General features: G+C 35.3%; 1 protein-coding gene across 2 annotated transcripts in view; it reads right to left on the bottom strand.

Moving 5' to 3' along the window:
- Window positions 1-14,641, bottom strand: part of JMJD1C (jumonji domain containing 1C) — a 246,084-nt gene that overhangs the window by 17,376 nt on the left and 214,067 nt on the right. For both annotated transcript variants that reach the window (XM_065893794.1, XM_065893795.1), the window contains 8 exons: window positions 10,303-10,504; window positions 8,870-9,084; window positions 7,792-7,944; window positions 5,137-5,226; window positions 4,028-4,155; window positions 3,631-3,844; window positions 2,909-3,123; window positions 1,695-1,973 (listed from right to left, as the gene is read on the bottom strand). In XM_065893794.1, coding sequence (XP_065749866.1) covers window positions 1,695-1,973; window positions 2,909-3,123; window positions 3,631-3,844; window positions 4,028-4,155; window positions 5,137-5,226; window positions 7,792-7,944; window positions 8,870-9,084; window positions 10,303-10,504 — 1,496 coding nt within the window. The remainder of the gene's footprint in view (window positions 1-1,694; window positions 1,974-2,908; window positions 3,124-3,630; window positions 3,845-4,027; window positions 4,156-5,136; window positions 5,227-7,791; window positions 7,945-8,869; window positions 9,085-10,302; window positions 10,505-14,641) is intronic.

Raw genomic sequence — 14,641 nt, 5'->3', positions numbered from 1 at the left:
TTGGTAACCAGCAGCTTGGGAAAAATAAAATTTAAAAAAAATTATAGAGGCACGTTAATTAATAAATCAGAATATTCTAAAGCAGAATTCTTAGGCTACTATCATCATTATCATCTTCCTGAAATACTGAAAGCCTTGCTAATTTGGCTCCTTGCCTCTGGTCTTATTCCCCTCCAATTCAACTTCCAATCTGCTTTGCTGTCAGTTATTTTAAAATGTCTATCTGTACAACACAGGGAATACAGCCAATGTTTTATAGTAACTATAAATAGGGTATAACCTTTAAAAAATGTGGATCACTATATTGTACATCTGTAAATTACATAATATTGTACATCAACTATACTTCAATTTAAAAAGTCAATCTGAGAGTTCTTTGGTTCTTCAATTAAAACTGTCATCTACAGGACCAAGTTCAAACTCTTTAGCAAGATATAAAGGCCCCTCATAATCATAACTGTAACCACCTCATTTCCCCATCATTACCCCACAGAACTCTTAACTTATGTCAGGTAAACAAAGCTACTGAACAGTTCCCCACACACCCGATCCTTTTTATTTCCAACCTCTTGTCCATCTATAAAACCTTCACTTAACTCCTGAGACATCAATTCATACTAGCCCTTTTGAATTAGTACTCTAGCTTATTCATTCCCTCTTTTAGGTTTCCACAGTACCTTAAAGTTCTGAGAACATGTGACGTATTTATAAAAGTATTTATTTATGAGACTGTTCAAGCCTACACAAATTTAAGTCGTGTAAATTGTGACGCAGCAATGGCATCAGGGCTTCAAGGGAGAGCCAACCAAAAAAATATATGCTAAAAACCGTGTATATGCAATGCATGGGCGTGTATTTTTCCTAGGGTGAGGAACCAAGCTGTCATTGGATTTTACAAAGGACCAGAGACCTAAAAAGATTAAGAACCATTGTACTAAAATGGTTCTTACTCATTTTTACATGATGTACTCATTTTTATATCCTTAATGGCCAGCACAAACACTAGATTTTATTAGGTGCTCAATAACTCTCTGTTGAATACAAAAAGGGAAGTAAAATAGCAATGATGTTTTTCAGAATGCAAGAAAAAAACTGAAGATAATATTAAGTCATGCAAAATCCTAATTTGTGCACTAATGTAGTAAATTACCATCTGAAGTGTGTATCAAACATTATTATATCAAAACTCTGGTCAAACAGAAAATCATTTTTATTTGAGCCAAGTTAAATAATGGAGTTTGTCGTTCAAGATTTTATGAACTAACTTATAAATAAATGTTCTATAGGTAAATATTAAAGGTAAAAGCATCTACACTTCTCATCAGTTCAAGAAAACTGCTTTTACTATTAACACTGTGATAGCGGAAATGAATCTGTTAACTAAAATACAAATGTAAAAAAAGGAAGGCGATACCAAACTTTGTGAATATATGGCTTTATTAAAAGTCTGCTAACAAACTGAAATTATAACATCAAATAATCAATGCTTCCCTGTTAATTCATATAAATCTGGCCAAAAAATAAGGATTCAGAAACAATCATTCTGGTAACTTTTTTGGTGTTTTTGATATCTTCCAACTCAAATGTGTCAAGTATTATCTTTCCCCTTTCTAATCCTAAGGAGAAAACCATTTTTCCTATTCAACCAGCTTTAGTTCCACTCAGAGCATACTAAATCAGCTTAAAATACTCACTTGTCCATGTTTCCAACACTCTTTGAAAAGCTTCCAATTATTAATATTTTTATAATCCTTAAGCCACAGAATATGCTTCTCACAGATCCAAGAATGTGGTATATCACTGTACAATTTATTGTTTTCATCCATGGCAGGTTTTCTGTTTTCTTTAGGTTCTTCTTTGAGCTCTGGTTTTACATTTATCTTAGAGGCTTTATTTGGTGGAATTTTGTTTTCAACAACTGAAGCAATTATGTCATCAAGAATGTTTGGCATAGTCCTTCCACTTTTACCACTCTAATAAGGAAAAAAAAATTATACTTTCAGGGGAAATGATTACATTTGGAAACTTTTGTTTTTATTTACTATTACATAGCAAGCAACCAACACAAACAATATATCTGGCTTCAAGAATCATGTCATTGTGGCTTCCCTGGTGGCGCAGTGGTTGAGAGTCCGCCTGTTGGTGCAGGGGACAGGGTTCGTGCCCCGGTCCAGGAGGATCCCACGTGCCGCGGAGCGGCTGGGCCCATGAGCCATGGCCGCTGAGCCTGCGCTCTGCAACGGGAGAGGCCACAGCAGTGAGAGGCCCACGTACCGCAAAAAAAAAAAAAAAAAGAATCATGTCAATGGATATGGATCTCTAGTCCCTACACTATTCCTGACAGTGGGAAGCAGAAGTAGGGTGGTCTCCATGTGAGAAACCGCTGGATCTGCAGAAACCAGAAGTGTGGTCTTCCTTTTACATCGTTTTAGGATTGGGGCAGAGGGAACAAATAGGTATACTCTCCCAAATACTTTTAAAAGCCACTAAAAATTTGTGTCTACCTATGCAATTTTTGTTTTTATTTTTTTTTAACTTTTTTGGTGAATAATTAAAGCAAAAATTGATGTCTAAATATTTTAACAAAACACTGAAGCATTTCAAAACAAAACATTCACATCCATGTCATTCCCTGCCCGCCCCCCCTCCCCCAACTAGATACCAAATTCTGAAGGAGTATGTTAGGACTCTTTTGGAATCAAAATGCCCCTCTGCAACCCTTTCCACCTGGGAAAAGAACAAAATCTCTGGCTTTTAAGTTATGAGAATTATAATGCAAATAGGAACATGCTTAGCAATTTGGTATATTTGATTTCATGTGCATCTATTTATTGTGTAGTTCACAGCCAAGACCCCAAATCTAAATTTAAGGCCCATATGAAATCCAAAAATCTGGCATCTCACTCACGGGGGTTCCCATTGAATAAACTGGTGCAAAGGCAATGCCAGCATCTGTAGAACCCACACGTAGCTTGCCAGCTGTTGTGGTCAGCAAATCTCGTAATGTTGAGCCTTGTTCATTATTCTGGGACACAGGAGGTGATGTTCTGCTATTGGGAGAATCAGGGTTGTCTTGTTCTCTCTCTTCTTTAATTTGCTTTTCAAGGGCAAATTCTTTGTTTTCTGAAATAAAACATTTTACAAAATTCACATAGAATTAAACATGCTGCTAAAGTACAGACAAAGCTGGCATCCTACATTTTACAGTGAGAGATGAAAACTGTAGCACTAGTCATTTATTCACCTGAACACACACCAGAGGATGGGTTAGATCCTTCAGGAGTCAAATAGTTTGAATATGAAAAGGCCTTCCTCAGTGTTTTAGACATGTAGGTGAGTTTGTACCTGTCACAAAGGAAAAATGCTATAGCTAAGACGGGGAGAAAGTGTAGGTAAAGTTACAAATCTATCGCCCTGGTGGCTTTATTGATACGCTCATCTACAGATGATTCTGTAACTAACTTTGATAAGATCACAGGAAGTCGAGTTCCTAGTAAGAAAAGACAATGTTAAAACCTAAGCCACAATGAGAGCAAAAGACAAAAGTAAACCGTTCTAAGTGAACGGTAGCATGTTTATGTATGATACTACACTGTTGATTACAATTATTAGATAATAAACTAGGTTTACCTTTTTTTTCCTCTCTGGCCTTTTGCTCTGCAAGATCTGCTAACCAGTGCAGTGGTGACTGGGATTCTGGAGGAGTTACCTTGCTGTCTGTGCTTACATCACTCTCTGGGCTGCTGTTGCCATTACTCTCTGGCTTCTGAGGGGTATTTTGCTGCTGAGACTCAGGCATGCACAGAGAAATTTTATTACTGTGATTAAGAACATTCTGTAAAACCTACAAAGGTAGAACAGTTGAATTTTTAAAATACTATTTCTTCAATTATTCAGAGTTAAAAAATAGAGGTTACATTTATACAGTAACACAGGAAATGTAATTTATAAAACACAAGTCCTAAACTGGATTTCAAATATCAAAGCTGATTAACCATGAATTTTATTTGAATAGATTTTTACTCACTTGAGACACACCATTCATAGCAGAAAGATTTCCAACTTGGATATTCTGTTTGTTAGTACAATGACAATGGGATTTAATACCATATTTTTCTCTAAGAGTGTGCATCGCATCTAGAAGATCTGTCAAAACTACAAAATATAATGGTTAATAAAAAGATCATCACTAGTTGTTAAGATTATAAAAATTTTTTCTTTTTCTTGTGGAGGTTTTCTGTGCCTTTTCAACTTCTTTTCCATTTTTTCCTTCATCCCTTCCATCTATTTCAGGTTTGTTCATTCAACCAAATCCATGTTCTCTATTCTTTTCTTTTACCTCTATAATCAAAAATCATTATGCTCACAAAAACAAAAAAAAAGTAGAATAACCTGTAATAAATACATCTAATATGCTTTTTCATTACACTCTGGTCTCCCCGTCCCACGACCCCCCTTTCTCTGGCTGCGTGGTGTGGCTTGTGGGATCTTAGTTCCCCGTCTAGGGGTCAAACCTATGCCCCCTGCAGTGGAAGCGTGGAGTCCTAACCACTGGACTGCCGGAGAATTCCCAGTTTTCCCCTTCTAAAATGGTTCCTCCTCTAAGGCTTTCTTCATCACTGGGTCTGGGCTTATCCTGCTAACTTTATTACACAGAGGATTCTAAGAACAGAGCAATAACAATTCAAGATTACATAAACCTTACCACTTCTTTCTACTACTATTGACATACTTCTAAGTAATCTGGAACAACAAAGACCTGTTACACTACTAAGTCAATAATGTGTATTTAGGGCTTCCCTGGTGGCTCAGTGGTTAAGAATCCGCCCGCCAGTGCAGGGGACACGGATTCGAGCCCTGGCCCGGGAAGATCCCACATGTCGCGGAGAAACTAAGCCCAAGTGCCACAACCACTGAGCCTGCGCTCTAGAGCCCGTGAGCCACAACTACTGAGCCCGAGTGCCACAAGTACTGAAGCCTGCGTGCCTAGAGCCCAGGCTGTGCAACAAGAGAAGCCACTGCAATGAGAAGCCTGTGCACGGTAACCCAGAGTAGCCCCCACTCGCCACGACTAGAGGAAGCCTGCACACAGCAACGAAGACCCAATGCAGCCAAAAAATGTATATTTATACTTACCAGAACCAGGTATAATTTGAGTTGGCATTAAATGTTTGTGATCATGAGGCTGTCCCTTCACACACTTCATCCAAGCATACAGTTCTTTATCTGTAAGATAGTAACATACGTACTTCTATATTAGTCATGGTTTTAGAATTATAAAATTGATGGCTTACATATAAAGAGTTTAGCAATTATGTAAAATGTCAACGGTAGGCTTCATATGTTTGCTTCTTAAAAAAAAAAAAAAACAGTTCCACTCTTCTGAGAATTTTATAAAAACATGATACAAAACAGATACAATGTTACTAGCCTTTTCTAAAATGACCATTCTTTAGTCTCATTAATGTATTAGTCACCTCAATCTTCCCTGTAGCTAATTTTTTACTCTTAACTATTTGTGCCAAACAGGGCTTTTGCCTGATCTTAGCACATTAGACTCATAAGTTTGAGGCTACTGCCAACTCATTTTTTTCTAATGGGTCAAAGACACAAACTGTCACAAGACATGTGAAAAGCCTCAACTTGATAAGACAGTATTTAATTGCTATTACTGCAGTAAGGCTCCATACCTGGAAGAGTTGATGTATTAAGGCATAGCATGAGGCATATCATACAAAGGAAAAATATTCAATACCTTGATCTCAAGGACAGCTTCTATAAATTTAATGATATAGATAACTACTTATCTATGACGTGGCTGTAGGAGCTTCAGTTAAGTATCAAAAAGGTCATTAAATTCAGCATAAAAAAATCTAGAACTATTTCATGAAAAGTTTCAGAGGAAATAAAATTCAAATCTAGCCTAAAACTGGTTTTCTTTAAAAGCGTTCTGACTTTCCCTACAAAACCTACATAGTAACTTGTAAATGTTCTCTAACTAGTTATATTTTAGACACTAGGTTTAGTTACCACTATATAAAGCTATAACCTAGTCAATGTGAGCTTATTACAATATTTATCAGTGAAATAAGAATATATATATATATATAAAACAGAATACAACTCAAGGCATATAGGTTATACTTAAAAAAACAATACGGTGACTGACAGGCTATACTTTAAAAATTAACAGTACTATGATAACCGACAGCAACACAACTATTAGGTTTATTATGCATACCCTATCTTGTTTAAAAAAAAGTCATGCTTATATATGCATACAATATAACAAAATATAATACATTAAAATTAATTTCTTTTTAATTTGGCAAAGGGAAAATGAAAGTAACACAGAACCAGTAAAAAGGAATGAAGTTTTATAACACTGCAGCTAGTTCTTCTATCAACCAAAAGTATCCAAATAGATTTTTAGGGTTTTGAAGATAGTTAACGGCCTAAAATGCATTCCTTATTATGGTTTTACATTTTACTCGTATCTTTTGCGTATCACAGAAACAACTAGCTGTAGATGCTTCGCTTGCTCAAGTCTCTTTGGTAAACGCTGGGTGTATAAGAAAAAGGGTTAGAAAGGGCCTAGTTTTAGTAATCCTATCAGTGGAAAAGATACTGATGGCTAAATCATGGTTCATCTATCTGACATACTACTTTGAAAAAGAGCTGCCTGGAATGAAAATGACATTCTTCACTGTTTTTAGATACTGAATAAACAGCCTATCACTAAACATGATTTTACTTCTAATACTTCCACAGTTTGAATCTTCTCATTAAGACTTTACCCCCCAAACCTTCAGGTTACCAGTATTTACGTAAGCTACTTCCTTAACTGCCTTGGATGAACTTCTTCTAAAACACTTGTACCATGACAAAAGGTACAGTTAGTTACTTTCTTTTTAAAACTATTATCTTCCAAATGTATTAACACGCAGAACACTGTTTTGTGCCATTTTACTTCTCTAGAAATTAGAAATAATCATTTCAAAGGATGTTTTCATTATAATAAAGACTTCTTCATTTTCTAACTAGTGGATAAATGGTGCTAGTGGTAGCATATTCTTGAACATTTGGATTTAAACTTTATGGACCAATTTTTAGAAAAATCAATTCCCCCTAGTTAAGTATGCAATTGTGACTTATGTGCTTGACTGTATAATTAACAGCTTCTGGGGCTTCCCTGGTGGCGCAGTGGTTGAGAATCTGCCTGCTAATGCAGGGGACACGGGTTCGAGCCCTGGTCTGGGAGGATTCCACATGCCGCGGAGCAACTAGGCCTGTGAGCCACAACTACTGAGCCTGCGTGTCTGGAGCCTGTGCTCCGCAACAGGAGAGGCCGCGATAGTGAAGGGCCCATGCACCGCGATGAAGAGTGGCCCCCGCTTGCCACAACTAGAGAAAGCCCTCGCACAGAAACGAAGACCCAACACAGCCAAAATAAATAAATTAACAGGTTCTGTAAGACACTTCAGGCTGTGACACAGTGGAATCTGAAAGCTACAAAGCCTAACCTAAATTTGGGCTGCATTAATCTGACTGAAATGAGAGAGTGGATCTACTAATCAGGCTAAAAAGATGTAGATGCAGTTTTATTGTAGAAAATCTGGCTATTTTAATAAACTGTGGTTAACTCCTCCTTTTTTAAACATAAGCTTCATAAAACTTCCTTAATGTAATATATTCATAATTAAGGTAGGGAAAAAACTCACCTAATTCATCTAATTTTCCAGATGAGTGGTCCTAAAAAAAAATTTCAATTTATATGAAGTTACAACTAACCTCTAGAACTCTTCCTTTCCTTTGCCTTGTAACAATCTAAGCAGACCACAAATCCACATTTTTGACAAACCCAATGAATGTTAAACAATGTTGCTTCACACGCATCACACATCTCCCGGACTCCTCTCACTGCTCTTTTCCAGGCAATTTTGGCTGAAATACAGGGAAATAAAAATTTAAAGGCAAACATGCTCTCTTCCATACAATTTTCACTGAAATGCACAAAAACAAAAATTTAAAGGCGAACCAAAAACTTCGAAGGATTTATTAATTAACAATCAATAGCAGATTCCTTGATGTAACTAGTAATTCTCTTCAGAAGACTTACATCTAATGGAGGGTTTCTCAATCCTGGCGCCCTTGATATTTGGATGAATAATTCTCTTTTGTGGGCGGCTACCCTGCGCAGTGGCATCTGGGGCTCCACCTACAGATGCTCATTCTCTATACCCCCAACACCTTTCAGTTATGCAACCAAAAGTGTCTTGAGTCATTGCAAAAATGTCCCCTGGGGGACGAACTACTGACTTAAGGGATGGGAAGGAAAAGAAGCTAACATTTTGAGCACCTAGTACGTTAGGTGCTTTACTTAGTAAATATAACATAACTACTTTAAAAACAAACCTATGATGTAGTTATCATTCCCATTTCATACAGTTAAACAAGGAATAAAGTTGAGATACAAATGTAAGTCTATCTAACTCCAAAGACTGTGATGAATCACACGAGATAAAAAGCTTAAATAATTGGGATGGATTATGTCTTTATATGGCAAATGCTGAAGCTTCCCAATTGCACATCCAAAGTGTCTATCGTGCTCAGTTATGTCATAATGGCAGAAACACCAAAATGCTATTGTAATTTCACAAATTGCTAATCCAATTCAACCTCAGTTGGAAAATATGTTACCTTAATTACATATAGGTACATTTGCACATAAAAGTGTCATTATCAAAATTAAAAGTAAACAAGCCTAGGTAAGATTAAGGACTTCTCCCACAGATAAAACATATTCTAAAGAGAAATTCTTAAAATAAAATGTGAATAGTTGCATGTTCTAAGTATTTAACTTCCTTACCATCCTTTTTCACCCAGGACAAAGCTGTTTTTTCAGATGTTACTAACTGACAGAACTTATCACCTATTATATCCAAGATGTATTTTGAAGTTTCTATGTCTACTTCATCATCTTCATAATTTTCATGTGTCCATAGACTCATAGCTTCATCATCATATTGGTCAGGAGAAGAGAAGCCATCTATTCTAACCACTCCATTTTTACTAAAAGACAATCTGAAACATTAAAACATAAAAGCATTAGATAACAAGACAGAAGTCCAGGTTTTAAAAGTTGTAAATGTATAATTAATTTATATTTTTATATTACATTATAAATATATAAATTTACAATTAAAAAACATGAAAATAGAGTGGTTGTTTATATATACAAACTTTATTAATAAAATTTAACCAACTTTTGACTCCCATAGTGCTACACAAATGGCAATGCAGTGGCACCAATTTTAGGTAAAATCTTATTTCTTGAAATAACCTATCACTTATACTTAACGATTTAACTCCAGTCAAATGGAAACTGTCCAAGTGTTTCATGAGGAAAAGAGTTAAAATGTTGGCCGAATGCTGCCTTGAGCAATGCAGTTATTTTATACATAATCTAAGCCAGCACCCTCTAAAGTTGAAAATACCATAAATCACCTTAAGATTCACTGAGATTTAAAAAAAAAAAAAATGCTAAATTAAAAAATACATTTTCTTGGGCTTCCCTGGTGGCGCAGTGGTTAAGAATCTGCATGCCAATGCAGGAGACACCGGTTCAAGCCCTGGTCCAGGATGATCCCACATGCCGCGGAGCAATGAAGCCCGTGTGCCACAACTACTTAAGCCCGCACGCTTAGAGCCTGTGCTCTGCAACAAGAGAAGCCACCGCAATGAGAAGCCCCCGCACTGCAATGAAGAGTAACCCCTGCTCACCACAACTAGAGAAGGCCGGCACGCAGCAACGAAGACCCAATGCAGCCAAAAATAAATAAATTTTAAAAAAACAAACAAAACCCTAAGTATGGGTATCTGTAATGCAACATACTGACTTAGTTTAATGCCTAGATGGTTCACCCAGATTTATAGACTTTTATCGTGGCTGATGCACAGATATAAATGTGACATTGTTTTGTTTTACATAAATAAGAAAAAACTTAAACTGCTGTTTCCTATAATTTAGAAAAAATACTAACATTTTCTCATTAAGGAATAATAAATCTCTTAGAAGAGAAAAGTCATATGAAAACAAGTAGCAGTGTGAATATGAATTTAGTCTAACAGTTAAACCTATTGTTAAATTTGGCACACAAAAAGTTTAGTGTCTTTTTATAATGCTTCAGAAACACAGAGGCTCAAAGCCTCATTCCCACCTCCAAAAATCCCTCAGAATGACAGTACAATTTCCAATATCCTATCACCATATTTTCCCCCAATTACCTATTTTCAACTTACCGTCTAAAGTAGTAAAATCTACAAAACACTGGTGAGTGAGTTAGTTCTTCTCCCTTCTTACTCCGAATAAGTCTACATTCTCGGCACTTTTGCAAATTAGGCCCTATCTCACAGCAGGAGTCATCCTGTAAAAAGGATTCCCCAGTTTGCTTCAGCTTCTTGACTTTACGCCAGTCTTTTAATACTGAACGAGGGATGCCAGCTGTAAAAGCAGTAGGAAAGTATTAGCAAGATTATAACTTTTTAGAAAGGTAAACTCCTCGAGATAATATTCAAATCAATTAAAGATCACTGAGAATAAAGGCAAAAAAAAAAAAAACAGTTCAAGTCAATCATACAACTGTGATCATATACTGAGACTGCAGAAAAGAGATTATAGTTCAAGGTACTCATTAATAACTAAAAAGTCCATAGCAGCATTTCTATTTACTATTCTACTAACCAAATGAACTCTTAATGTCAGTATAATGGAAATGCAGACGTGAGTAAATTTTCCAGCTGACTGAAATCTTCACATACTCAATATTCATATTTGTATAGTAGCAAACATGATAATCATTCATTTTCTTTGTAAATCTATAGATAAAAATGCAGCTCTTCTACACAGAAATTTGTTATATGTAGGAGGAGGCTCTTTTAAGATGCACAGGAAGGACCTAAAGACCAAAAGTTAATACTTCTAGAAACTACAGGCTAGTTTCAATATATTTATATTGTTTTGAAATACTTAATCTGATTCTCCAAAGGTAAATGTGGATCAAGACAAATTTCGATTTTATCACACTATATTTGTGGGAAGAGGAGCTAAGATTTTTCTCCTAATATCTCTCCCTATTATAATGTCCTCCATTTGGTATCAATATTTGATAGAAGCAGTATCTTTTAGAAAAATCAAAGGGTTTGAAGGATGTAAAAGAAAAAAGCCAATATTAACCTGCCTGTCTTTATTGATGGTATAAAGAAAAAAGGCATCAGAGAAGTCTAAAGAAAAACAAAACTCAAACGCACTATACAATTTAATACTTGCAGGAAAAAAATTAATTTGTTTACTATACTCTGCATCATTGCTCCATCACGTTCATTAACTTGAACTTAATTGTTGTAATAACACGGGCTCAAGTAATCAGTCATCTACAGAGCAGCAAGAACTCAAAACATTATATTGTACCTAAGTTAAATGTAGCCTATTCAATTTTTAAAAATATATTCACTTAAAAGCACGTTGGGACAAGCAAGTATTTGTTGACACCTATCAGCGTACTTACACTGCCCATATTTATGTAGCTATATGCCAGACCTGAGATTTACATAGTTTGTTATTTCTATCATGTTGAATGAATAAACTGTATTTCCTACCCTTGTGTTTACTAATCATACCCATTTTGCCGATCAGAGGCAGTTCAAATGTTCTCCTGAGATTATATAATTCTTGCAGAAGATACAGCAGAACTCTTGTTCTGAGCTCTCACTGTCAACTTACCTGTTGATAGCATACGTAGTACAATTACGGCAAGATCACATACATCTTAACATAGGAAGTGCTGTGTTTAAATTCCAGGGTGGCCCATTTGAAATAGGTTCCAGTTATTAAGCACTTCTATGACTGCTGCCTGATTCTTTTACGATTACATGTTCTCCCCTCTTCTTTCTCTAATTTAGGGCAAGGAGCCATTTGGCTTAATCCACTAGAGAAACATGTATGTGGGCACACATACCACTTATGGAATAAAAATGTTTCCAGAAGGCTTGTGTAAAATGTTTGTTATTTCCTCCACTGTGTATAAGACACGTTTCTCCTATGGACTGTATAAAAAATTCAGAGCTTCTTGAAGTCAGAATGAACAACAGTAGTACACTGCTGATAAATCTTTATTTGTTATATTACTTCCAATCATTTATTTATTTTATCTATTACACTAGAATAAACTAAATGTAATCTTTCTATTTAGACTAGAAAACAACCATTAACCAATATGCTTTTACATTCCAGACAATGGAACAATTCCAAGAGTATGGATAACCATACTACCGTGAACAATTTAAATAGTATTATAAAGAAAGAACCAGGCATTTCAAAGCAACTCTCAGTTCTGTGACATGAAATGGACACTTGGACCTTTTTTTTAAATGAATGAATAAATTATAAAGATATGAAGGTCCAGGTCATGTAGACTGTTTTTGATATTATGTTTTTTGCTTCTAGACTAGGCCAAACATGACTATGCCTAACTTCTTTTATGAATTTTACTGTAATATTATTTGTACAATAAATAAAATAAAACTCCATTTTTCAATTCTATATATATAATTTATTGGTAACATCTAAAATCTAAAAGTTTGAGATTTAGACACTTAGTCAATGAAAAATACCTAACTCAATGGATATTTCTTCTTCCTTTATACCAGAAGAACATTTTCAACCTTAGTTCTCTATCAGTAAATCCTCAAAGCAGCTGCTCTAGCAACAGAAAACTGAGGAAGAAAATAAGAGAAAAATACATGCTAACCTTTAACCTCTGATATGCCTTCACCTTAAAAATATTTTTTGAGATATAGAAATGAACTCTGCTGACAGTTAAACCACTGATTTTGTGTGTCACAGGACTTACATTTAAATCTGATGGGAAATTTCAGTACATAAAATGATGTAAAAAATTAGTCGCGAAAAAGCATTCAACTTTTAATTATCAGTAACAAAAGGCAGCAGATATGAAGATTTTCTAAAACAGCAGATAAAGCAAATTCTATTGTACCTGGCTTTAGAATGTACTAAAAACTATGATATGCATATTTGTGTAATAATTATACATGTATAATAGTCTATGCAATCATATTACATTCTTTAAGTGCAGATTAACTCTTTTCGATTGACTATGACTGATGACAACCCCAATGAACATTCAAAGGATAAAGATCATATTTAATCCATGAGGGAGATAATCCACTCAGGTTTAGAACTTATGAACTCCCAATTTAGAGAACTTTTCTAGATAGCCCAGAACAAAAGCAAGTCAACTCTGCCCATAATTAATAGATGGCATTTAATAGTCACTTAATATTACTTTGGACTTGGGAGTAAATGGGACTTAAAATAGCCTGTTTGATACTAAATGTTATTCACTATGTAGGGGAGATTTGACTAAGCATTACAACTTGGAGGGGGAAGTGCTGATTCCAGTCTTTGTCTTAAAACCTACTTGGGAACATGTACATACACAGTCTCAAAATGAAAACAGAATATGTACTTCATTAAGAGTTAATTTTATAAATTTAACTTCTCAAGAATATTCTAAGTGTTAAAAGCTGGACGAGTCCTATTTCTGTTTTCTGTAAGTTTAACTCCAGTATTTGAATACTCGACACCAAAAGAAATGTTTTGTGAAACAAAAGAGAAACAATTATTGACCACACTAAGCTTCTTGAATTCACTGGGGAAGTAAACAGAACACATTACAACACAGTATGCAATCCAACACTCAAATAAATGGCACGTATCCTGTATCCTTCGTTGTCAATCTCCCTCTTTCTTTCTTCTTACTATGTTTGCATTTCAGTCTGTCAGCCTGTCTCTAGTTGAGCTTGTTTTCCTTTGTTCTTTCACTTTCTGACTGTCCTTTTCTACGATTCCATCCTCCTGTTTTTCTCTCCTTCACTTTGCCTCTGGTTTCCACACAGGCATGTGGGAAAAACCTCATTCAGTAAAAAGGCCCAAATAAGAGCCTTCAAGCATCCAAATGCTTGTTACAGTACGTCTTGAATGTCCACATTGTCACAGATATTTCATATATTGTATGTGGATGAATACATGGATATAGTGAAACTATTAACTGCTTTCTGCCTTGTGCAACATACCTAAAAAAAAATAAGCAAACTGAGAAAAACTACTTCTAGAGTAAAGACATACAGAAATACTTTATAGTGAATATTACTGGCAAGTATCACTTATTCTGCCCTGTTGTAGCCACAAATGAAATACAAATATTATCAGTTTTGAAACTTTTACTTATTATGTAAGTTCTTCTTGAATATAGAAATGAACAAACAAAATCACCAATCCCGTTTATTTAACTTTTACCCACTGTTAAGGACTGCTTGAATGAGTAGCATTATTAGTTAAATAGAAGGTAATTTCATTGTTTTCTTTTCTTTCTTTCTTTTTTTTTTTTTAAGTTTTCAATTTTTCTCCAGATGACAAAGGGTGAAATATGGGCTACATCCACACTACTCTGAAGTAGTTCTCTTCTAAAAGTGGGACTTCAAGGAAGTTTTTGTGAATAGGAATTCTTTTTCAACTATTATCTTGTTACAGGTAAAAACCGAATACAGGCATACCTTAGAG

Source organism: Phocoena phocoena, chromosome 16 (assembly GCF_963924675.1).
Source record: "Phocoena phocoena chromosome 16, mPhoPho1.1, whole genome shotgun sequence".
Taxonomy (NCBI): domain Eukaryota; kingdom Metazoa; phylum Chordata; class Mammalia; order Artiodactyla; family Phocoenidae; genus Phocoena; species Phocoena phocoena.
The sequence above is the reverse complement of the archived record's forward strand: the minus strand, read 5'-3'. Positions and strand labels throughout refer to the sequence as shown.